Below are 26,938 nucleotides of genomic sequence, written 5' to 3'. Positions count from 1 at the left end.
TGAACAAACAGCAGAAGATAAAATAGGTGAATGGGACCTTCTAAACATTAAATTTTTATGTGCTTCCAAAGACTTCTCCAAAAGAGTAAAAAGAGAACATACAGATTGGGGAAAAGTATTCAGCAATGACATATCTAACAAGGGAGTTAGCTCTAAAATTTATAGAAAACTCCAACACCTCAACATCAAAAAGACAAACCAATTAAAAATTGGGCAGAAGACACTTCATCAAAGAGGATATTCAGGTGGCCAACAAACACATGAAGAAATGTTGATGATCATTAGCCATTAGAAAAGTGCAAATCAAAAAATAATGAGATACCATCTTGCCCCAGCACTAATAGCAAAATTCAGTAAGACAGAAAACAACAAATGCTGGTGAGGATATGGAGAGTTTGAGACTTCGCTGGTGGGACTGTAAAATTTTACACCACTGTGTAAAGCAGTATGGTGATTCCTTCAAAAGTTGTAATTAGAAATACCATTTGATCCAGCAATCCCATTAAAAAAATGAAAACACCATACTCACTGCTGTCAAGCTGTTTCTAACTCATAGCAACCCCTCCTTGGGTTTCTGAGGCCGTAACTCTACTGAAGTAGATAGCCCAATCTTCCTTCTGAGGAGTGGCTGGTGGGTTTCAACTGCCAGCCTTCTGGTTAGCAGTCAAATGCCATAGGCACTACATCACCAGAGCTCCCAGCAATCCCAATACTAGGTATCTATCCTAAAGAAGTGAGAGCCAGGACAAGAACAGATATATGCACATCCACATTCATCGCAGCACTATTTACAATAGCAAAAAGAAGGAAACAACAAGGTGCCCATAGATAGAAGAATGGATAAGCAAACTATGGTGCATACATACAATGGAATACTATGCAACCCTAAAGAATAATGTAGAATCTGCAAACCACCACATAATGTGGATGAACTTGGAGGAGATTATGCTGAGTGAAATAAGTCAATCACAGGACAAATATAGTATTAGTTAATTATTATAAAAAGTCAAGGAAAATTTTTCATATGAAAGGAAACTTTCTTTATTGGTTACCATGGGTAGGAAGGGAAGGATAATGCCAAAAATAAATAAATAAATAATACTAATAAAATAAATTTAAAAAGTCCTAGGGTTCCTCAGCCTAAACTAACCCTCTCATTTGACAGGTGAGGAAGCTGAGGCCCTGAGAGGGGCAGAGAACATGTCCAGTTTTGAAATAACACCTAGGTGTCCCAATTCCCAGTTCTGGAAAAATTCAGTGCTCTTCCACGTCTTTCCTTACTACAAGGTTTCAACATCTTTCTGATGAAGTATCCCCTTGATGTCTAGGGTGCTAAAGTCATTCCCTGAGATCCTAAAACTGCTTTCATTTGCCAAAGCTACATCCAGCTCTCAAGACTGGAGACATTCTGCAGACTTCACTATCTGTTCTTTTTTTTTTTTCTCAAGGAAAGAGAGAAATGAAAAGGCATAGGGCAGCTTCAGAAATGGCGAGTGCAATCAGCTGGGCTCATCCCAGGCATCTTTACAATCATTTCAGAAGGGCTCACTCTGGGGAGTGCAAACAATTAGCACTCAGCTGCTAACTGGAGAATAGGAAGTTCAAGTCCACCCAGAGGTGCTTCGAAGAAAGGTCTAGTGATCTTATCTCCTTAATCAATCATTGAAAACTGTATGGAGCACAATTCTACTCTGACATACATGGGCTCACCATAGGTCAGAGTCAACCACTAGAAAGTATTGGGGCCAGGGCTGAAGAGGTAAACAGTACTCATATGAACAAAAAGAGCTTTGTGGTCTGTTTTGGTTACCTAGCGCCACTCTGATAGGAATATACCACAGATGGGATGCTTGAACAAACAGGAGTTTATTCTCATACAGTTTGGAGGCTTTAAGTCCAAGTGCAAAGTCTAAGCTTAGGGGCTGGGTGAAAGCCCCTCAACCTTGGGCTTCAGCTCTGCCACCTGCTCCCAGCCCACTGAAGCTAGAAGCTTTTCTTCACTCAGCTGCTGGCTGCTGAGGCTGCCAAGCCCAAGGTTGAGAAGTAAAAAGGCACAGTCCTGATGTTACCAAACCACACGGCAGGCCATTAATTCAAGTTCATTGAAAGTCCCAAGGTCAACAGAGGTTGGCAGGCTGCTGAATAAGAACATGGCTACATGCAGAGTTGAAGCATACCATAAACTGAAGACCATTCCCAAAGCTGTTTCTTATATACGGGAAGCAGACCACATACCCAAAGTAGCTACTCAGCTGCTCCAATAGATTCCACCATGGAGTTAATTACCAGTCTCACCATGGGGAATAACTACATTCAGCTGCCTAGCCACTCAACCAGGCCCTACCAAGTTGACACACAACCTTAACCACCACGTGGTCCAAGATGGGTTTTGACATGACTGGTTGGTGCAGGGGGACCTGAAAACTTGCCTTTCCTCCTGAGGGAGAAGCTTGATGCTAGCATATCAGCTTCATCACTGAGCAAGGTCCTACTTCCATGTCACCTCTCTCTCCACAATAAGATATACACTCAGATGAATAGTCCATCCTCTTCTCTCTTTATAATGTAATAACACAGATATTTGTAAAGCTTCCCCTAGTTCCAGAATAGGGAGTTTATGTGGTATAGTGGTTAAGGCTACTAACTTAAAAAAAAGGCTGGTAGTTGGAACCCACAAGCTGCTCAATGGGAGAAAGATGAGTTAGTTTGCTTCGGTAAAGATTTATAGCCTTGGTAACCCTATGGGGCAGTTCTGCTCTCTCCTACAGTGTCGCTATGGGTTGCAGCAGACGTTTGGTTTAGGATTTTAGTTCTTGAAAGTCAATACAATTAGAGCACAATGCATCTTAATTGTCAAGCCCCCAATCTAGTGCAGAACCAATGTCATCAGTCCTAAATAAAACAAGGCTGGCTCCAAGATGAAAAAGCGTGAAGAAGCCAAGTGGGATTTCTGTAAAAGTGCCCCAGACAGAACAGTTGCATCTAAGGTGACTGATTTTCCAGTGCTTTTTACCAGGCTTCAAATACTATTTTTATATCCATCATTTCCTCTGTCTCACAGTTTGCCTAGAGGCAGGGAGAAAAGAAGACAACTAATTGAAATTTTTCTGGAGAAAGAGAGATCCAGTAATTCTATGTCAAAGGAAACAAGAGGAGTAAAAAATGTGGTCGTGATCAGCCATCTTAATGGTCAACTTCCTCACCATCAGCATAACAAAAGCAGAAAGTGGTTGGCCAAATTTTAAGCATCCCAGTCCTGGCTCTCCACTTACTAATGCGAACACAGATAAGAAACTTGACTTCTCTGCTTCAGCATCTTCACTTGTAAAACGGCCAGTAATATGTTACTACCTACTTGATCGCCTTGTTGATGGATTAAATGAGTTAAATATGTAAGGCACAAAGAACAGGACCAACATATAGCATGTGCTCAGTAAGTGTGAGTTATTAATTGTGTAGTGCTTTACAGCTCAGGAGTCCTGGTGGCATTGTAGTTAAAGCATTGGGCTGCTAACCAAAAGATTGGCAGTTCAAAACCACCAGCCACTCCACAGGAGAAAGATGAGGTAGTCAGCTTCTGTAAAGATTCACAGCCTTGGAAATCTTATGGGGCCATTCTACTCTATCCTATGGAGTTGCTATGAGTTAGGATAGATATGATGGCAGTGGGTTTGGTTTTTGGTTTTAGTTTTATGGTTTACAAAGCATTTCCACAGACATCATCATTTCTTGACTAGGATCCAGTCCATTTGGCCCAGGCATTTGGAAGAAATTCAAGACATTGGGCACATTCCAGAGTCCCTTACTAAATACGTCACCAGCAGGCTAGTCTTTCAGGTATGGTTTTCCAGGCCCGGGTCTGCCTCTTCTCTTTGCCTTGGAAAAGCACTTTGCCAGGTTCCCCAGATATGCCCTCTGCTCTGGAAGAAGCTTCCACTCGGGAAGTAGGAACTTTCCCTTATTTTTCACACAGCAGAATACAGAATTATGTACATTGTTCCTTAGGTTCCAGCAGTCCTTATCTCCCTACTTCCAAACATCACTAGATAGTCTTTAGAATGCCAATTTTGAGTTAAGGGAATTGAACTGTGTCATTTTCCTCTGCAAAACCTTCAGATGCCTTATGAAGCATATGTCCAAAAGCTACTCAACCTTTTTTCCATGGAGTGCCAGTCACCATCCACTTCACACTGTAGGCAGGGAAAGGGTAGGGGCTTGACATTTTTGGAGACCCTAGTGTGTGTAAAGTATCCTACCAAGATACCACCATCCATCCAGATAAGGAAATGGGGCTGAAGAAGGGCAAAGCAACTTGGGCACTTACAAGCTGTGTGATCTTCCACAACTCTCTGAGCTGAGTTTTATTATCTATAGAACTAGGTTAATAATGGTACACAACTCATAGGGTCATTGTAAAAATTAAATGAATTAATTCATTTATTTAGGAGCTCTGGTGGCATAGTGCCTAAGGCATTTGACTGCTAACCAGAAGTCTGCTGGTTCAAACCCACCAGCCACTCCTCAGAAGGAAGATTAGGCAATCTACTTCTGTAGTGATACTGCCTGGGAAACTCAAGGAGGGGTTGCTATGAGTTGAATACAACTCCATGGCAGTGGGTTGGGTTTGGTTTAGTTTATGATGCAATTAACTTATTCATCTTTACTGAGAAGGGGCATTCCAGTCTTTCTTTGAGTCTTCTTATTGATAAGATATTCACTGCCTCATGGAAATGAGCCCATTCCATTTTGAACATCTCTTAATGCAACATCAGTGCCCTTTCTCTGTTCCTTCTAGTCCTTGTCTTGCACCTCCTTTTCCCTCCACTCTCCTACTACTTCTTCCTTCTCCTGTCCCTTCCTCCTTTCTTCTTCCTTTTCCTTTTCTCCTTTCTACCCTCTCTTCTCCCACATTTCCCTACCAAATCCTGCCAGTTCCTGGAACCTGAGTTCCCACTCTTTCTAATGAAGTAACCATCCAAAGTCACTGGCCATGAATAGGTCTTCAGTCTAGTCATTGGACTGGCTGATGTGAATTCAGTCTCCAACAGCCATGACAACCTTCTGGGTTTTGCAGTCTTGCAGAAGCAAAGCTTTTTATCATTTTTTATCATAAGGTCCTTATGCCTTGGCCTTCTGATCCACTAACGTCACCCATCAGTCCACTGCATTTCCATTATTAACTCCATCTGGAACCACACGAAACTTGAAATAGGTTGATTTTCTGTTTTGAGGTTCAGCTGGGCTGGTATGCAAGCCAAGAAGAGGGATGGGAAGCAGAGGGTGGCTCTCTGGCGCCCAGGCACACTGAGCCTTCGCGGGTCCAGATCTTCGCGTAGCAGAAAGCAGACTACAGCTCCCGCCCCTCCCCAGCAGCCTCCGACAGCGCGGCCACTTTAAGAGAGGGGAGGGGCCCCGACGCAGGCAAGGCAGGGCCAGCCCACCGGGGTGCTTTTCCTTTTTGATCCATTCAAAAATTACTCATTGCAAATTCCCGGACTGCTCCGAGCTAAGAAGGAAGGGGGCGGAGGAGCGAGGGTTACTGCCAGCTCCGCGCGGAGGCACGGGGGCCGGAGTAGCTGCTGGCTGGTCGGGCAAAAGCAGCTTGGCGGCAGTTCTGGCTCCAGTGGCCTCACCAGGAAGCTGCAACGTCTCGACACTGGGAAGCCGGGAGCCGCCGCCACTGCCGCCACCGGCTCCCGCCTCCTGCCTAGCTCTCTGTCCACAAGCCCCCTCCTATCCTCCTTCCTGAAGACCCGGAGCGGCGCCTCCCGGCGATGGCTGGCCACTGAGCCATGGCTCAGTACGGCCCCCCTAGCGCCCTCGGCATGGCCGCGCGAGAGGAACTGTACAGCAAAGTCACCCCCCGGAGGCACCGCCAGCAGCGTCCCGGCACCATCAAGCATGGATCGGCGCTGGACGTGCTGCTCTCCATGGGCTTCCCCAGAGCCCGCGCGTGAGTGTCTCGCCCACCAACCCCTCGGCTTCGCTCCGGCTCGCCTACCCGCGCCTGCTGACAGGCGGCACGCGCCCCATGGCCACGACCTGTTGGGGGCAGGATGGGCGCGCCGGCTGCCTGGGACTCGGTTCCTCTGGGCCGAGGTCAAGTGGCAAACGCCTCTCGAGAGCTTGGCTTTGGATGTCAGGGCACCTTACGCCCGGCTCCCACGGGACGGAACTAAGCCGTTCTCCACCAAGCCTCTTAGGGAGGCGTTACCGACAGAGGGAGGCATCCTTTCGATCCTAAACTCTGGGCTGGCTGGGGATACTTGCGTGGCTAGGAAAGGACAACAGACTGTGGGGCAGAGAGGCCGGCGCCCCTACTGCAGTGGCTTCCAGCTCCGGATGTCACTCGCTGGTTCGATTTCCCTCCGGAGTAGGAGGAGCGGGAGCGTGGGTGTTGCTGCGTGTTCATTGATAGGGAGGATGGAATGAGGAGAAGCGATTCCTCCAGGGGACCTGGGTTCTCGTCAGTGGTGACGGCAGCGCAGAAATCTGTGGGTGCCTGAGAGTAAGGAAGGGGAGCTGTCCTCTTTCATCTTTCTTTCCTTTGGAAGGTGTGGTTGGGAAAGGCAGAGATGGGGGCAGGTGGCTGTTCCTGCAGCCTGCTGGGCAGAGGCCTGGTTGCCAGCACAGGGAGCACCAGCGGGAGTCTTAACGCCCCGGAACCCTGCCTGAGAGCAAGCTAAGATTCCGTGGCCAGGCTATTCTCCCTCAAGTCGCTGTCTCTAAACAGTGTGCAGATTTCTTGGGTAGGGACATAAAGATCTGGAATCTTGCGGGGCTCAGCTTCCTTGCCTCTGAGTTATATTATCTCCTGAATGGGAGAGCTGGGCACACTTTATCAGGAAGGGCCAACTTAATGAAAGTCGTACCCCCCTCCCGGGGGGTGGGGCGGATAATGCTGCATCTCCTTTGCCCTGCCCCTGAGCAAACTTTGTTTACTCTTCTTTTCTAACTTGGCTGTAACTTTAATCACAGCAGACCCCTCAATCTGTCATTCCACCCAGCCTGCCAAGACAGGTTGAAGTGGCCTTTGGAAGGCCATGGAATGTACTCATGCTTTCTGCCTTCCACTGACTTCCAACCTCAAGTTCCAGATGCCAGAGTTCCAGGGGAAAGATGTGGTGGGTTCTGCAGAGGGTGTGTCTGTTGTGCATTCTGCAAGCGAGGTCCTCCGTGTGGATCATCTGTTGTGTGAAGCTTTCCTTAAGAACTGGAGCTCAGAGAGGGGATGTCTGCTGGGAAACACTGCAGAGTTAGCATAGTCCAAGGCATCTGCCTTTTCTGAAATGAGGCCAGCATTAAGGACCTAAATTGCTTAATTAAGGGAAGGACTACTTAACTGAATTCTTGATTTTGATGTTGCTAATGATATTTAAATCAGCTTGAAGGAGACATCTTTATTCCTGCACTAGGTTCTGGAGGCCTTGTATGTGTCAGGGACAGATTAGATCTGATTTTGACTCTCTCAACCCCGAGATCTCATGTGTGTGTGTGTATACATATGTGTGTGTGTGTGTGTGTGTGTATACAGTTCTGAGCACTTTACCTGTATTGTCTACTTTATCCTACCAGCAACCCAGTAAGGAAGACACCATATGCCCATTTCACGAATGGGGAAGCTGTGACTTAGGTTACCTGACTTGCTCAAGGTTACAACAGTAAGTAGGGAAAATGGGATTCAAACCTACTAGGCAATGTGTAAGGAGCTCTGGTAGCATAGTGCCTAAGGCACTTGGCTGCTAACCAGAAGGCTGGTGGTTCAAACCCACCAGCCACTCCACAGAAGGAAGGTTGGGCAATCTACTTCTGTAGTGATACTGCCTCAGAAACCCAAAGAGGGGTCACTATGAGTCAGGTCTGACTCCCCGGCATATAACCACAACAACAACACAAGGGAGTGTGTAACCTTAGGCCCCAGACCAAAAAAAGAAAAAATCAAACCCACTGCCTTGAGTCAATTCTGACTCATAGTGACCCTGTAGAACAGAGTAGAACTACCCAGAGGGTTTCTAAGGCTATAAATCTTTATAGAAGCAGACCACGTCATTGTTCTACCTGTTGCTGGGTTTGAACTGCCAACCATTTTGTTAGCAGCCAAATGCTTTACCCATTATGCCATCAGAGCTCCTTAGGCCTCAGGGCCAGGACATAAATGAGTTAATGCTCATAAAATGCTTAGAATAGTGTCTGACCTATAGTGGTCAATTTTTAAGTGTTAGATATTATATTAGTTTCCTGTGGCTGCTGTAACAAGTTACCATCAAATTGGGTGGCTTAAAAAATTAAGAAATTATTCTTTTCACAGTTTTGGGGTCCACAAGTCCAGAATCAGTATTGCTGGGCCAAAATCAAAGTGTTGGCAGAATTGTGTTCACTCCAGAGACTATAGGAGAGGATCTACTCATTGTGTTTTTTAGCTTCTGGTGACTGCTGCCATTCCTTTACTTGTGGCTACATCACTCCAATTTCTGCCTCTCTGGTCATATTGCCTTCTTTTCTGTCCATGTCAAATATCCCTCTTCAACCCACCAACCACTCCTCGGAAGGAATGGTGGGCAGTCTACTTCCGTAAGGGCAGTCTACTTCCGTAGATTAATTAAGGGAAGGACTACCCCAAGTAGTGATACTAACTTGGAAACCCAAGGAGGGGTTGCTATGAGTTGGACCCAACTCAATGGCAGTTGAGTTTGGTTTTGTTTGTTTGTTTGTTTGTTTGTTTCCTTCTTATAAGGATACATGTGACTACATTTAGGGCCTACCTAGACAATCAGGATAATCTTCTCAAGATCCTTAACCACATCTGGAAATTCCTCCTTTGATGTATAAGGTAGAATTCATAGGTTCTAGGGATCAGAGCATGAATATCTTTTAGGGAGCCATTATTCAGCCTACCATAGCTGCTAATAATACGGTTGTTAGCCCTATCTCTCTTTCCTAAAGAGAAGGCAGATTGTGTCTTGATGAAACAGCCTGGATGGGCGATAGTCTAGGTTTGATGCTCTTTCTTAAATTCTTAGAGGAGGCCTTGGAGATCACCTGACCTAAATCACCTCCCTACCCCTGCAGGCATGCATCTTTTCTCCTTCAATCTAGAAAGGCTGATGAGGTCAGCCTTCCGCATAATAGCTGAGGTCAGTAAGAAGAGTGACCTCTCCAGGAGGCCGTCTGAGATTCCAGATTCCAGACATTTGATTTCATTTTGGAGAGTTGAGAAGAAAGCACGCAAGGCCATTAAGCTAAGTCTCTTTCTTGAACCTTAAAACTGGAGGGAGGAGCATGATGAAATTTAAGGCAGGAGAGAAAAATGATGGTTTCCTGGGCTCAGCACAATGCAGGTGTGATGCCTGAAGTATTACATGGATATCTGGGACATGGCCCTTTTTAGAGAATGGTGGCAGCCCTGTCTGACAGCTCTGGTTTCCATTGTGGGTGGCAAGTGGATCTGGTGCTGTGCAGCAGCAGGAAGGTCATGTAGTAGGGCTCTGAGTGGACTAGCAGAGAGCTCAGAGGCCAGAAAGGCCCAGGCTCATTCCAACCTGTGCTGTGGTCTTGGAAAAGTTACCTACCCCCTCAGGGCCTCACTGGCTTTCTCCACGGAGTACGGGAAGATGATTAATCAGAGCTAGCTTATTAAGTGCTTGACAGAGCTAAAAGGAGAAGAGTGTGCAGTGCAAAACCCACGGCAGGGTGACCTCAGAGTATGTTCTTTCTAGCTCATTACTTCTCTGACGCTATGCTAGATTTTTTTCCACCCTAAAATATGAACTTTGGTCCAACTTAGAAAATGCTATAATAGAAGAACCTGCCATATGCAAAAGGATTGAGGAGTGGTCGTATTATGATGTGTGTGTTTGTGTGTGTGCAAGCACAAGATAAGGAGATCTTAGGGAGGCATCTGGAAGGAAATTTTCAAGGGATCAAAATCCATCCCTTTCTTCTTCTTTCTATCCCCATTAGCCCTTCCCTGTTCTAAAAGTTCTATTAAAAGTTCAACTTTGGTGAGACTGAAGTGAGTTAATGTCTGAAGGAAAAGGAAGAATATGTGTCTGGGCAAAGCCCTGTAGGAAGAGGATGCCTCAGGGGCCTGAAGAGGGTCTGAGTGTATATGACAGGGAGGAAGCCAGGTCAGGAACCCTGGTAGAGCTGTTGCTTTGGCCAGCCCTATTTGATCTCGGAGCACTAATATTCCCCTATTGACCTCTGTGGTTTTGAGAGGAAAGAAGGTCGTATCACTTTTGTAGCTTGGGAGCAATTGTAGACTTTGAGCAAGTCACTGGACAATTAAATTTAAGGAGTCCTTGCTAATACAAACCTAACTTTTTTTTAGGCTGGCTGTGACTAGAACTTTCTTTGTATTCAGCAAATGACTTATGAATGTTTACTAATGATTGAAAGATAATAACCTTGTGAAAAGGCCTTGAATTCTAATGCAGCTTCTGACCAACATTTTAAGTTTTCCATACAGTCATGCCACTCCTCGGAAGGAAGGTTGGGCAATCCTACTTCCGTAGTGATACTGCCTCGGAAACCCAAGGAGGGGTCGCTATGAGTCGGGGCCGACTCGACGGCACATAACAACAACAACAACAACATACAGTCATGCACTGCATAATGTCTGTTTGGGCAACATCTGACCACATATATATATGTCTGTGGTCCTATCAGGTTATAATTGAGTTCAGAAATCTTAATCAGAGAACTGAATGTAGGGAACTCAACAGCTTCCCACACACAATATGTGTATCTCATGGCTCTTGTATACAAAGCAATTTTGCTGCCAAAGCATATAATGGTACAGCACATATATATAGTCTATAAATGCCTATGTTACTGGTTTATATGTGTACAGTACTGTACTTTCTATCTAAAAAGTTGGCCGTATAACAGTGTATGCTTCAATTTATAGGCAGCAGCATCCAATCTCATATATCACACAACTCTTGAGGGTTGTAGCATTATTTATTTAGTTTTCTTTCAAAAATATTGCTGTGAAGTGTATCATGGCTCCCAAACACAGCAAAACCAGTGCTAGTGATAGCACCAGCCAGAGGCAAAGGAGAAGTATCAATTTGGAAGTGAAACAAAAGGATATTAAACAACATGAAGGCAGAAAATCAGTGAATGCTATTGTTTGCTATTTAGATATGTCACACTCAACAATCACAGCAATCCTCAAAAACAAAAAGTCTTCAAGCTGTTAAGGGTAGACTCCACTGAAAGCTATAAGGCTAACAAAAATGCAAAAGGGACCTCTATCAGATATAGAGAAATTGCTAATGATGTGGATTGAGGACCAAACACAAAAGCTAATCCTTCTCAGCAAATTGACGATTACTGCTAAGGCACAGAGCTTGTTCAAAGCGTTTAAAGAAAAGGCAGGAACTGACTGCAAAATGGTGTTCACATAATGTCCAAATCACTAATATCTTATTTCACAGAATGTATAGTGGACATTAAGTGATGCATGACTGTATTCCATTTAACCCCTCTTCCTCAGTGTCTTTATTAGCTTCTATGCATAGTAATACCTGTCCTATGTACCTGATGGGGATTTGCAAGAACAAAATGAGACACTGGGCAGGAAAGCACTTGAAAAACCTAATCTGTTCACAAGAGATTTGATGATATTGTTGTGTTGGATTGGAAGGGAAGGAGAGGAAATGGTGGTTGAGGTACCCAGAGAAGATTTACATGTACTATGGGATTGTTTTTTCCTACTGAGAAAATCTGAACCTGCCTAATTAAAAAGCAGGAAAGTGGCAGAAAGAAATTGCTGCAGTATTCTTTTGGCTTTGTTTTGGATAGAAAGCTGCCTTAGCTATGTATGCATCACTGGCCCGAGATAAGCAACTCAAAGCTGGCTGCAGAAGGAGTTGAGAGGCATCTTACAGAGCCTGTGAATTAAAATATTAAGTTTCTCCACTTTCTCTTGCATACCTGTAGATTGACAGTGGATCTCCTAAAAGCTCTTGGTCTGAAATGTAGCTGACTTTGGGTGTGGATTGATGCTGCTTTCCCAGGGCAAAGAAGTCTCTAATCTTCCCACCATGACCATGTACCCACACTACATTCCCTGCAGTTTACATATGACTCTCACATTCACTAAATATTCATCACTTTTCATCAACATAGCAGTCCTATGAAGAGGTTGTTGTTAGCTTCTGTCAAATCAACCCCATACTCACGGTGACTCCATGCACAATGGGATCAGACCACTGTGATCTACAGGATTTTCAGGAGTCAATGGCCAGGACTTTCTCTCTGCTGAAACTTGCATCTAGCAGCACGCAAGCCTCCACTGACAGATGAATGGTGCCTGTGAGAGAGGTTCATTGGCCAGGAATTGAACCTGAGTCACCCACATGGAAAGTAGAATTCTACCACTGAATCACCACTGCCTCCCTAGGAGGTTAAGCAGATGATAAAAGCCTCTTTTTAGTTATAAGGAAACTTGAGGGTTAGAGGTGTCCAGAGACTTGCCCATTGATAGTACGTGGTCATATCATACAGTTGGAACATTAAGAGCACTGTCACCACAAGAGCGTAGGCCTAAAACAGCAAGTGAACTTTCCAGTCCATAGAGAGGCACTAATTCAAAAGGAAAGACTTTGTCATGCTTCCTTTTAACTTTATTGAGATATAATTTATGTACAATAAACTAAACCTATTTAAAGATTGATGAGTTTTGACAAATGAATTGGTACATGTGTGTGATCACCACAAGATGCAGCACATGTCCATCACCCCTAAAACTTCCCTTGTGTCCTTTGCGGTCAATGCCCTCTCCATTCCTAGCCCCAGGAACCACCAGTCTGCTTTCTGTCACTGCAGATTAGTTTGCATTTTCTAGAATTGCACAGAAATGGAATCATACAGTGCATACTCTTGTGCAGCCACAAGTCAAGTACTATTTTTTAAATTTATCCCTAATGCTACACGTATCAGTAGCTTGTCCCTTTTCATTGCTGGGTAGACCTTGACATATTTTAATATGCTAATATCATTATAAAGAGCTTTGGTGGCATAGTGGATAAGGCATTTGGCTGCTAACCAGAAGGTCAGTGACTTGAACCTACCAGTTGCTCGCAGAAGAAAGATTAGACAGTCTGCTGCCATAAAGTTTTACAACCTTAGAAACCCAATGGTTTCTATAAGTCAGAATCAACTCAGTGACAATGAGTTTAGTTTTTAGTATTATTAAAACCCCTTGCTTCTATGATAATTCCCAGCTACACATTAATTTCTACTAATACATTAGAATTTTAGAGCACCTTAGAGATTACAATGTAGATTCACATACAAAATCACTATCAAGTTGTAGACATAAGTAATTTTGTGAGGAAACTGAGGCTCTGGTGATTAAGGACCTTGCCCAAGATGTCTAGACAGTGAAGAGCAGAGGTGGCTCTCCAGTCCTCCATGATGGCTCTATCTTGTGGCTTTTGTCACCACCCCACCCCCACCCCCACTGGATTTTCATTGGCTGATTTTTTGGAAGTAGATCTCCAGGCCTTTCTTCCTACTCTATCTTAGTCTGGAAGTTCTGCCGAAACCTGATCAGCATCATAGCAAGTAATGAGGTATTCTTACCACTCAAGTAGTGATATTACTATGCAGGATTCCCTTTGTTTACTTCTTAAGCATGCAGGCAAGTCTTGGTCAGAGATTTTCCTCCACTGCCCCATTTTCCCAATCCTCACTGAACTGTGGGCGTGAAGTAGCGAGTGTGAGGGAGAGTCTGACAGATGCCTTCCCCATCAGCACTTCACACCACTCACGTGTGCCTTTCTGTATATAGAGGGCTCTGAAGGGTGCCGGGCCTGAGTAGAAGCAGGGCTGGGACATAGCCTGCACTGCCCACACTGCCAACAGTAATAAATGGCCAGAGTTAGGAATTTGAAGGGGTATCATATGGCTGTTTTCTGATTAATCTTAAGTGGAATCAGATTCAAGCCTTAGAGAGTTGCAGAAAAAAGTACACTCAAGAATGGATCCTCTCTGCATTGTGATGGGCACAGCCCCAGGTAGGACTCAGAGTCACTATGGGGAGAATACCATGCCTGCAGCCCTCATCAGAACCGAAAGTCCTGATCAAGTTGTTGGAGGTTCTCCCAGGGACGACAGGGCACGACTCCCAGAGGCTTATGGAAGAATCCGGTGTTTCTCTTTTCCCTGGAGGATGGACTTAGCAGGGGCCTGAGTCCTCTGAATCCTCTGCCAAGGGTGCTGGGTGGGTGATAATTGATCACCTTTCTTGGTGGGTGATGTTTCCTTTTGCTAATGTTCCCATTTTCCTTATGACTTTGCAGTCATGCTCTTTGCCACCTACTATTACTGAGGATGAGGTCTATGGCGACTTGATCATAGATGAACATCCAGAAAGTGTCGGAGTCCTTAGTGTGTGCACATCATCCTATTAGATTGAAATCCTTGAGAGAAAAGATGAATGTCAAATTTCATCACCTGGCACTCTGAAGTCAGTCCCTCCCTCTAGCTGGCTGCAGGTCCTCCACAGTGATCCTCTGAGTAGTGATCCTCTGCCTTTTCTATAAATAAAGATGTACAGATGTACAAAGGGTCTGGACTCTGCCCCCACCCTGTAGGGAGCCCAGTGGTAACTTAGCAATGAAAGCAAACTAGACTTACCTTTTTTTCAAATTCTGACTTTGAGCTCTCATTCTACTCTCACCTACTGTCCATTTGGACTCACACAAATCCTTTTTCTTCCTGGACCTCAGTGTTCCTAACTGTAAAAGGGGTTGAAGTCAGCCACCTTGGCATTCTGTGGCTCAGGAGTGACGTGGACAAGAACTTTTAGATACCATGTGCATGTATTCATTGCTTCATGCATGCTTTTCTGTTCCAGAGCTCTTGGCTTTTCTACTCCCCCCCACCCCAGTGCTTTATTTTCAAATTCTTCTCTTCTTCCTTTAAAGAAAACTCTTCAGGACTACTGATAACCTAGAGAGTAAATAAACAGAAGAAAGAAAGATAGGAGGCAATTACAATGGTGGGGAGTCATTTAACTGTATACATTAGTATACTTTCCAAATTGGTACATGGCATGCTTTCCTGCTTAATACAACCAAAGTGCTGGTGAAATGAAAGAGGAGGTTAGTGCCTTGGGTCCAACATCTGGAGGAAATAAATTGCTCATGGGCACCTTTTTAATTAAAGGGATATCTTCCCTTCTGCTAGAGTCACTAGCTATCTGTGTAACATTTCCCATTGTGTTCTATTGTCCCTGTGGAAGCATAAACATTTTTATATATAAAGCAGTTGTGGCAATGAGCTCCACCAAGACCAGGGCCACTGTCACACAGAGTGGGAAGCTAAAAGAAACACCACTTTAGCAGCTCACAGCAGCCGGGAAAATGCCAAGGGGAAGCTGACAGCACAGATGGTCAGAGGCAGCCCAACAGTTCACATGTCTTTCAGGTTTTGTAGAGTAAAGCTTTTCTGTGAGCCAGGTAGCAGGATTGTTTAGAATCTTACTTCCATGTTTAGTGTTCAGCCCCTATTCAAACATATTTACTGAGAGCATTCGTTTTCGAAATGTTTATTCTGTTGTCTTGGATAGGAAGTACTCAGAGAGGAAGAAAGAAATCTGCCTTTAATGGCTGCTTTAGGGGATGGTCTGTTTAAACACACACAGACACATGCTGCGTAGAGTTCTGGACCAGTGGCATCTGCTGTCTCATTTCTTAATCAACCTGTCCTTTTATCTCCCCTTTCCCACCCTTTCTCCCCTTTGGCTCACCAAATTTTACCCATCTTGGAGAACCAACTCAACCGTAATACATTTGGCTTCCCTTTGCTCCCTGTTCCTCCCCGCCCCCCTCCTTCTTCCTTTCCTTCCCCTGTCCTCTCCTCTTTGCTTTGGAACCTTGTTAAACCTCACACTGTGACGCAAGCAAGGCAGAGGGAATTATCCCCATTTTACCTACAAAGATATAAACTGATTGCTGAGGTTATCAACCACATCCATTCCGAGAGATCTTGCTTCTTTGGGACCATTCCTGTATCTTGACAACTGAAATCTTTCAAGAACAAGACAAGAAAAAACAGCATGGCGTTTGTCTTATTTCCATGACAAGTTCCCTTTGTAATGTCATTTTTTAAATAATAAACACTACCCCAATTATTTATGATTAGGGTTGCTATGAATTTCAATCAACTCAACGAAAACCGGTTTTGGGTTTGAATATAGACTAGATGTCCCTGGATAGCATAAATTGTTTAGCGCACAGCTGCTAACCAGAAAGTTGATGGTTCGAGTCTACCCAGAGGTGCCTTGGAGGAAAGACTTGGCAATCTACTTCCAAAAAACAAGCCACTGAAAACCTTATGAAGCACAGTTTTACTTCACAGCAACTGATTATTATAGACTAACAGAGCTGGAGTTCAAAGATAATTAGACATACTCTCTGCCCTCAGGGAAATGACAATCTAATGTGGAAGACAAAAAATTACAATAAAATGTGAGAAAAGCTATGCTACAGAGAGGTGCAGTATCTGAATGAGAGGATAAAGAGGGTAATATAACTGGACAGAGTTGTTGTTGTTGTTAGGTGCCATCGAGTTGTCTCTGACTCATAGTGACCCTATGCACAGCAGAACTAAACACTGCCCAGTCGTGAGCCAGCTCTATGATTCTTGCTATACTTGAGCCCATTGCCGCTGCCACTGTGTCAATCCACCTTGTCGAGGGCCTTCCCCTCTTTCGTCGACCCTCCACCTTACCAAGCATGACATCCTTCTCCAGGGAGTGGTCCCTTCTGACATGAACAAAGTATGTGGACGAAGTCTGGCCATTCTTGCCTCCAAGGAGCATTCTGGCTGCAGTTCCTCCAGGACAGATTTGTTAACTTCTTTCAGCAGTCCATGGTACTTTCAGCATTCTTCACCAACACCACAGCTCAGAACATCAACTCTTCAGTCTTCCTCATTCATTGTCCAGCTCTCACATGCATATGAGGCAATTGAATATATCAGGGCTTGTGTTAGGTGCACCTCAGTCCTCAAGGAGACATCTTTGCTCTTCAGCACTTGAAACAGGTCCTCTGCAGCCGATTTGCCCAGTGCTATACGTTGTCAGATGTCTTGACTGCTGCTTCCATTGGCATCGATTGTAGAACCAAGCAATGTGAAGTCTTTGACAACTTCAGTCTTTTCTCCATTTATTGTAATGCTGCTTATAGGTCCAGTTGTGAAGATTTTTGTTTTCTTTATATTGAGATGTAATCCATACTGTAGACTGTATTCTTCAATCTTCATCAGAAAGTACTTCAAGTCATCCTCACTTTCAGCAAGCAAAGTTGTGTCATCAGTATATCTCAAGTTGTTAATGATTCTTCCTCCAATCCTCATGCCATGTTCTTTTCCATATAGTCCAGCTTCTTGGATTATTTGCTCAGCATATAGATTGAATAAGTATGGTGAAAGGATAAAACCCCGATGTACTCCCTTCTTGATTTTATACCATGCAGTGTTCCCTTTTTCTGTTTGAATGGCAGTCTCCTGGTCTATATAGAGGTTCCTCATGAGTACAATTAAGTGTTCTTCTGGAATTGCCATTCTTCTCATTGTTATCCACAATTTGTTATGATCCACACAATCAAATGCTTTTGCATAGTCAATTATACACAAGTAATCATCTTTCTGGTATTCTTTACTTTGAGCCAAGATCCATCTAACCTCAGCAATGATAGGCTTCATTCCACATCCTCCTCTGAATCCAGCCTGCACCTCTGGAAGTTTTCTGTCAATATACTGCTGCAACCATTTTTGAATCATCTTCAGTAATATTTTACTTGCATGTGATATTAATGATATTGTTTGATAATTTCCACATTCTGTGGGATCACCTTTCTTTGGAATGGGTATAAATAAGGATCTCTTCCAGTCAGTTGGCAAGGTAGCTTTCTTCCAAATCTCTTGCCATAGCCTCGTGAGTGCCTCCAGCGGGGCATCTGTATGTTGAAACATCTCAGTGGGTATTCCATCCAGTTCCTGGAGCCTTGTTCCTCACTGATTCCCTCAGAGAAGCTTCGATGTCTTCTAGACAGTGGCACAATTAAATTTAAAGTGCAAATAAGATGAGAAGAATAATGCTCTTCAGTTTGAGAGGTAGGGGTTTGGGAAGGTCAGTAGATAATTCAAAGGATTTGTTCCGTATTGCACCACAAGTGTAACATAGAGGCACATTTCAATTTAAACTTGACTTTTTAAAATTATTTGCTCATCATCCTCCCACTGTCTGTCTCACCACCCCCTATCTCTAGACCAAGTAAATTAGTACCTTAGGTGCTATAACACTATCTAGTTTATAAGGAAAAGCTAATTATTTGTCTACCCAATGAGCAGTTGGCTCATAGTTGGATTTAACTTTCCCAAAACTAAACCAAACTCACTGTTGTCGAGTCTATCCCAACTCATAGCGATCCCTCCTTGGGTTTCTGAGGCAGTATCTCTGCAGAAGTAGATTGATCAATCTTCCTTCTGAGGAGTGGCTGGTGGATTTGAACTGCCAGCCTTCTGGTTATCAGTTAAATGCCTTAGGTACTATGCCACCTGAACTCCTGGGTTTAACTTTAGGTTTTACATTACTTCATTTATTCTTCCATTAGCATTTACTGAGTATTTAGTATGCCCAAAGTCGTTAAGGATGTAAAGATTGATGCTCTCCTCTGGAAGCTCTGTCTTTTCAGGACAAATCAAAATCAAATGAACTCACCACCATTGAGTCAATTCCAACGCATGGTAATAATACCCATTGGGTTTCCAAGGTGGTAAATCTTTACAGAAGTAGATTGCCCCATCTTCCTTCCACAGAGCAGCTGGTGGGTTTAGAACTACCAACCTCTGGTAAGCAGTCGAATGCCTTAGGCACTGTGCCACCAGAGCTCCTTATAGAAAGACATAATTCATAAATATGATATAATAATACAATTAATGCCATAAGTTTGAAGAAAGGTCTCTGAGATCACAGAATAAGCAATGATTAATGCAATATGAGAGGGTTGGGGAAAGCAGAAGAGATGACAAGTCAGACCTTAAATAATAAAGAGAGATTTCTGGGCCTAAAAGAGAATGGCATGAAATTGAGAGCATAAGGGGCACATGAGTACTGGGGATTAGAGGGGGGCTTGTAAAGAGACAAGAAATGAGTAGCGGGAGATAAGAATGGAGAGGTTGGTTGGGGCCAGATTGTCTCCTAGAGGTTATGGGAAATAAGGTTTCAAAGTACGGAAATACACAACCAAACTTTCTGTATAAAGAAAAGAATGAAGCAGAAAAAAGTCCTGAAGGCAGTTAGAAGGAGGTTGTAATAGTCCAGGTGAAAGAGGTATAGGACTTAAGGAAAACAAACAGTTACATGTACACCACTATTGACAATAGGCAAAGATGGAAACAAACTAAAAGTCCATCAACAGGTGAATAGATAAATGAGATATGGTACATACATACATACAATGAGATACTACTCTGCTGTAAAGAGAAATGTAGTCCTAATACGTTCTACAACACGGATGAAACTTGAAAACTTTATTTTGAGTGGAATAAATCAGTCATAAAAGGACACATATTATATTTAACCCACTTACATGAAGTATCTAGAATAAGCAAATGTACAGAGACCAAAGTTTGTTAGTGGTTACCGTAGATGGAAGGGAAGGGAAAAGAAGGAGTCATGACTTAGGGGACACTGAGTTTCTGTTAAAGAAGATAGAAAAGAAGTGAAATGGGTCGTGGTGATGGTTGCATAATGTGATGAATGTAATTAATGTCACTGAATTTTACATGTAAAACATGTTGAAATGGAAAAAAAAAAAAAATTAATAGAGCCAGATCCTGAGATGTTCTTGAGATTGAATTGATAGGACTTATGGTCTATTGAATGTGAAGAGTAGGGGAGCAAAAAGGTAACTCAAGATTTCTAATTTGGGAAACTGGAAAGATGGAGTTTTGGGTTTTTTTTTTTTTTTTTTAATTTTTACTGTGATGTGGGTGCAGATTTACAAAGCAGATTCATTTTATTCTCAACTGTTCATGCACATTTGGTTTCAGGGCTCCGATTACAATCCTCAACCATAAATAGCTTTTCCTTCCATCTCCTGCTTGTGACTACCTCTTCCCTGTGCCCTTCTTACCTATGCATTCATGTCTGTCCAGGTTTCCCTCTATGCAAATGATACTCTTCTGATGTCTAAGGGGTGCATCTTCCTAGGGCAGATGGTGTATCTCCTGTGGTAGGTGTTCTGCTTGTAGGCCTTTCTACTGTTTGGCTGAGAGGTAATCCATGAAAGTGAGTTCAGTTCCAGGCCCAAAGGATAACCTGGGCCATAGTCTCAGGTATTTTAACCAAGATGAGAGACACAGAAGATGGAGAGATTCAAGGATTAGACAATAAGTTTGGTCTGAGACATGTTTTAGGTGTTATGGAGCATGTGGATGCGATGAAGTTGGAAATATCTGGAGCTCAGGGGAGAGGCTAGGACTGGAAATATAGATTTAGGCACTGACAGTATTTAGAAGCAAGGAGTCCTGGTGGTATAAATGGTTAAGCAAAGGCTGATGGTTCAAAGGCCCCCAGTGGCTCTGCAAGAGAAAGACCTAGTGATCTACTTCCATAAAGATTACAGAAAAGAAAACTATGGGACAGTTCTACTCTGTCCCATGGGGGTTGCTATGAGTTGAAATGACTCAATGGCACCTAACAACAACAGCAAATACTAGAAGCCATGAAAGAAAATCTAATGAACCAGGCAGAGTGTAAAGGATGAGAAAAGAAGCCAATCTCAAATACACAGTCCCAGGGAACAACCTGGTAAGTAAAGGGAAAATAATGGATGAAGGAAGATGATAAAGAATAGTTGCAGAGGCAGGAAAAGAACCAAGTGAGAGGTGGTCTGGAAGAAGACAGGGAAGAAATTGCATGAAAAGTTTTCAAGTCAACAAAATGTTACTTTTGTTTTGCATTTCCCAAATGAGTACAATCTCTTGGTTGTGAATACAGCCAGAGATGTTCTCAGAGGAGGATTTCAAAGTTTCTGATACTTCTATCTTGCTCCACCAGTGTGCTGAGGAATCTTTCTGTTTGACAGCTCTTTCTGAAAACCTGGAATCTGCTCTTTGAAACTCAGGCAGTTGACTGACATGTGGCTGTAAATAGATTACCTGCAATCTTCGATGTAAGAATCACCTACCCTTTAGAATTCCCTCACTGCTAAATTCTACCTGTAGATTTTACCTTCCTTCCATCCTTACCTACCTCCATCCATATCACATCTGAACTTACTTATCCTCACTGGAAGCTGTGCCAAGGTCACCTGATTATCCTTGCTGGATTGATCTTTCATTCTTTTCTTTATTCAGTAAATCTTTCCTGATCATTAACTGTGTGCTGCACAAAGTGCTGTGAATAAAACAGTTGAAAATGTTCTCAGTTCCTCCTGTTTTTGGTGTTACATTGCTGAGGTCCCAGCCTGCCATGCACTAAGCTCATTTTCTACAATTTCCTCTCATCAGTAAGCTCCTGCTACCACACCCTCTCCTATTACAAATAGTACATCAAGGAATGTTGGAGATCCATGCTCTGTCTACTAGGTATCAAGGTTCATGAGGTAGCTGGTGGCCAGGGCTGGAGTGACATCTATGCCTTCAGTGGAATATGCTTCAGTCATCTATATCATTGTGGAGCAGTGCAAGTTGTCCTGCACATTTGAGTCTGTCTGCACGTACCTACAGCCCATAGACAAGTGAAGGTATGTAGAATATGGATGAATGTTGGTTTTACTGGATGCTTTGGAAGGGTCACTATGAGTCTGAATCAACTCGATAGCAGTGGGTTGGGTTTGGTTTTTGGTTTTGGAAGGAAATGATAACGAGATAGAGGAGGGAACAACCAGAAGACCTTGAACTAGGGAGGTACCTGATTCAAGGTTGAAGAAAGTACATTTACATCAAGAAAAGGAAAGTTATACTTTCCATGGTATGCCATATGTTTTGTGGGACTTGGATTTCTAAGAGTTGGTAGATATCAAAGGTGTAAATACAGAATATGTAGTTTTCAATTTAGTTCAGTTGATGAGTGATGATTCTTCATGAGTTGCCAAAGGATGTGAAGAAAAATGTCCTGAACACAGTACTTTGGGAAAGCTTTCAATATCATCTACTTCACAAGGCTTGTTGTTGTTGTTGTTGTTATTTGCCGTCGAGTCGGCCCCGACTCATAGCGACCCCTCCTTGGGTTTCCGAGGCAGTATCACTACGGAAGTAGGATTGCCCAACCTTCCTTCCGAGGAGTGGCTGGTGGGTTTGAACCGCCAGCCTTCTGGTTAGCAGTCAAGTGCCTTAGCCACTATGCTACCAGAGCTTAGAGGACCAAATGCGCAAAATAGGTGCTCAAGAAATATTTGTAATTATTCATATTCTAGACCACTCTTAATACTTAATTATGTAACTTAATTGTCCTTGGGCTCAGAATCATATATGACAGAGACAAGTTTGGAGAAGTTCATAAAGCATCCTGTCTACAGTTCCACCACACCACCAGTTGCTGTCAGCTCCAACTCATGGCAACGTTATGTGTGTCAGAGTAAAACTGTGCTCCATAGGGTTTTCAATGGCTGATTTTTTGGAAATAGATAAGCAAGCCTTTGTTCCAATGACTCAAGTGTCCCTGTGGAAATAGTTTATTCCTGCTTGGGAAAACACCTCCAGAGATAAAAATCTCAGGAATGTATAGCTAGAATTGTTAGTGGAGTTTATCTAGTCCAACTCCCTCTTTTTTATGTATTAGAAAAACAAGCCAAACAAACGAGATGACTTTTTCTAGATCCAATAGCTAGTCCTATGACAAAACCAGAGTTTAGGCCTCCTAAACTCCCAGGCCAGCTTGCGGTTTCTTTTTCCCACCTTGGCTACTTCACCTAGTCTAGGCTCTGCCTCCAAAAAATAAATTTCTAACAAGGTTTTGGCTCTGTTTTCTGGAGGAATGGACTGATCTAATATCTGGGTTAACCCTTTTATATTATTTCTCTTTTCTTTTGCTCCCCTCCTACTGCCTGCCATTTGTTTGCATCTCAGCCTATAGAAGATGATGCTGGCTTGTCCATAGTTCAATGAGAATAGTTAGCTCTGGGAAGGAGGATGAGGTGGGTGGGTGAGGAAGTACCACACCAGTGGTAGAGTTCATGTTAGAGGTGATCCATAGTTGTGTCAGTCACCCACCCATAAAAGTAAGACCAAGTAGTATTCTGCCAGCTGGGAAAGAAGATTGGCTTAGAGAAGAAAGACTGGATTCAAGTCCTGGATCTCTCACTTTCTGAGGATGTGGTTTTGAGTGAGTTATTTTTATAGGTTGGATGAATCAAAATGAGGCAATGTAGGTACAAGCAATAAAAACCACAAAAAGTCATGAACATGGAAAGTGATACTATCATTTGTTACCAGTGGTTGAGCCTGGTACTTTGAGGCTCTTATAGAAAGTCTGTGACCTGTTGATCCTAAGTGTTGTCTGGCAGACTGCTCTAGTCTTCTTCCCTAACCAAGCACCATTGTTCCAGAGAGACTAATTCTGTCAGGGTCAGGAACCTGAGGAGCCGTCTGAGAAGCCAGTTTCAGCAAAGCGAACACTTCCTTCTGGAAACTTAAATTTTCACTTCTCCCCTTTTGGGAAGTAGGGACATGAGTCATAATGACTTGCAAGAGGTTTTCTACAATACAGCAAATTTGACCAAAAGCTTATATATTATATTTTCTATTGTTACTCTTACAATTTATTATAAATTGGTGGCTTAACATAGCCCAAATTTATTCTCTTATGGTTTGGTGGTCAGAAATTCGAAATGGGTTTTAAGCACTAAAATCAAGGTGCTGCTAGACCTGCCTTCCTTTTGGAGGCTTTAGGGGTGAACCCTTTTCAACTTCTAGAGGCCACCTGTATTTCTTGGCTTGCAACCCCTCCCTCCGTCTTTAAAGCACATCATTTCAACCTCTGCTTCCATCATCATATCTCCTCTCTGCCTCTGATTCTCCTTCCTCTCTCTTGCCTTTATAAGTTTATGTATTTACATCTCCTAACTCAAGATCCTTAGCTAAATTGCATCTGCAAGATTATTTTTGCTGTCTAAGACAATATATTTACATGTCCTAGGGATTGGGACATGGATGTCTTTGGAGGTTTCTTATTCTTTCTACCACAGTGTGTGTGTGTGTGTGTGTGTGTGTATACACTCAGTCTACATTTCTCTTTAGTTCACAAAATAGAGATCTACTAGCTTGCTTCATTTGCCTTTCCCATTGTTAACTCCTCATTTGTGGTTGCATCAACCTCACCCTTCCCAACTTGAGCACCAGTATTCAAAGCTGATCTTTACTGAGTGCCTACTGTGTGCCAGACAATATTTTAAACACTTTACATGTGTGTTCACTTATTTATTCTTTACAACGATCCTATGAGGTAAGACTTATTATTATCCTCATTTAACAGGTAATACAAGTGAAGCACAAAACAGAGACTTTGCCCAAGATCACGTAGCTAGTTACTAATAGTATCAGGATGCAAAACCCAGGGTATGGGACTCCAGAGTCAGAGCTCTTAACCAGCACCTACAGTACTGGCAGGTACCTGGCATTTAGGAAAGCTTTGATGAAAAGCAGAAGGAAGGAAAGTTGAGGCCCAAATAAATTGCATAATGTCTTTATATTACATAGAACTGGGATCAAGAGGGCAAGTTGTTACTAGGTCTCCCTAACTGCAATGTGGTTGGCTAGCTAGTGACGTGGAATGGTATCACAATGGTATTATTACCCTTTCTGTGTGTGTGTGTGTTCCTCTGTGTGTATTACCCATCTCAGCTCCAAGCTACAAGAAGACAGGTGTAAAGGTTGTACTCAGGAATTACAGAATAACAAATCCCTGTCAACCACCTATCCCAGCTTCCACTTGCTGGAGGCTGAATCTCCACAACAGAAATAGAAGCCCACTTCTACTCCTGGGGCCTCAATGAAGAGTTCTCTAGGCAAAGTGTGTGGTCCAACTGATGTACATCCAAATTCCTATTCCACTTTGGCCATGTTACTAAATCCCTCTAAGCTCCAGTGTTCCCACCTGTTGAAGGGTGGTAATGATGTCTGTCTACCTCAAGGGATTTTTAAAATGATTAAATGAGATAATACATATGAAATGCTCAGTGCAGAGCCTAACTTTTAATTGCACTATAAATGGTTGATGTGGTTGTTAAGATCTCTGGCTTTAGAATCACAGAGTTGGGTGGGGTGTATGTGGAAAAGGACTCTAGGTATAAGTCAACAAACCATTGTAAGTCTGTGCAGGACGGTGTTTCTAAATTCTCTCTCCAATGTCTTTAAGACTTGGGGCCTATGGGTAATTTAAAGAGCATCCCATTGACTGGATAGAAGTTCTGGGAAGGGGCAGAAAGATGAGGGCAGCTGGCTTAGGAATGTGGAATGGCTCTTGACTTAGTTTCCTAGTGCTGCTGTTATAGAAATACTTAAAATGGGTGCCTTAAAAGAACAGAAATTTATTTTCTCAAAGTTCTGGAAGCTGAAAGTCCAAATCAGGGCCTTGAACATGTTGATTCTTTCCCTGTTGGTAGCCCTGGAATTTCTTGGCTCCATAGTAACCCTTACATGGTTTCTGTCTTCCCCCATGTGTGTATAACTCTGTATTTCATCTGCTTTTTATAACTTAGAAGTTATTAGATTTAGAACCCACCCACTTGAGTATGATCTAATTAACATGGAGAAGAAACCCCTTATTTCCAAACAGGATTACATTCACAAGGAGTTAAATGGTGGATTCCGACACATGTTTTGGGGTATCACAATTTAATCCATCACAGCTCTCTTCCTGAATTGGAACCACACCACTCTTACCCTTTGCTCAGCCTCACAAGTCCCCAGTGCTGTTGCTCTACTTATCAAGAGGAATTCATGACTCTGGAGTCTGTCTGGCCATGTACCTGATAATGCCAAGGGGCCATGTAGAAGTCAGCTTATAATACATATTGAAAATCAATTGATCAGTCAAGATGAACCTCCTGGGGACCTCAGGTCTCAGGCCTGCAGCAACTTTTACACCTCAGGAGAATGTCTGAAGTTCTTATCTTCCTCCTAATGCAAGACTGGGAGACAACCATGCCCCTTTGTTGTCTGCCTTCTTCAGGCACCACAGATCTCTGAGTGTCACTTCATCCATCAAGCCTTGGCAGAAGGCTGGCAAGCATGGTTGTCTTGTTATGGCCTATGGCTGCCAGCTGCACAGACTAGGGGATGGGGGAGATGGGCTGGTGGAGGAAGAAGGACTGGGCACCAGTAAAAACATTTCAGCAAGACTGCTTTTATTGTGACTTGTGAATGAAATGCCTCTCGGGGGGGGATTGTTGTTTGCCAGACATCTTGACTCTGAAGCGTACAGAGGATGAGGGGAAATCTCACCATTTGAAGTGCTTTTTTTGTTTGTTTTTAATTTCTCCTTTCCATGTTATGCAGTCTGCGGAACTAAATACTGCTCTTCTGACCTGACCTGGAAACAGATAATGGGGCTAATTGTGTTTAGTCTGGAGAAGACTTGAATGGATAGGAAAGATGTTGAGGCAGGGCAGAAAGAGTGTCCTATTAAATCCTCAAAAACTGAGTGATGGCACCAGGGCATAGAGCATTGTGCTTAGTGGTGGAGGTACACATGTGAATAATTCAAATCCCTGACCACAAGGAGCTCCTGACCTCTTGGTGAAGACAGACTCAAGCTGATGACTTTGATAGACTGTGTTAAGATAGATAGGAGAGGAATGATATATCTCCTCTAATATCTGGGAGCTGCCCCCAAAACAAAACCAAACTCACTGCCATGGAGTCAGATCCGACTCATAGCGACCCCTCCTTGGGTTTCTGAGGTGGTATCACT

General features: G+C 43.3%; 1 protein-coding gene across 1 annotated transcript in view; it reads left to right on the top strand.

Moving 5' to 3' along the window:
- The first annotated feature begins 5,792 nt into the window (after positions 1-5,792).
- The window catches only part of UBASH3B (ubiquitin associated and SH3 domain containing B), a 200,910-nt gene continuing 179,764 nt past the window's right edge, over positions 5,793-26,938 (top strand). Inside the window, exon 1 of the mRNA XM_007949948.2 lies at positions 5,793-5,953. Within this exon, the coding sequence (XP_007948139.1) occupies positions 5,793-5,953 (161 nt within the window). The remainder of the gene's footprint in view (positions 5,954-26,938) is intronic.

This window comes from Orycteropus afer, unplaced genomic scaffold (assembly GCF_000298275.1).
Source record: "Orycteropus afer afer isolate SDZICR_OR568_19922 unplaced genomic scaffold, OryAfe1.0 scaffold00258, whole genome shotgun sequence".
Taxonomy (NCBI): domain Eukaryota; kingdom Metazoa; phylum Chordata; class Mammalia; order Tubulidentata; family Orycteropodidae; genus Orycteropus; species Orycteropus afer.
The sequence above is the reverse complement of the archived record's forward strand: the minus strand, read 5'-3'. Positions and strand labels throughout refer to the sequence as shown.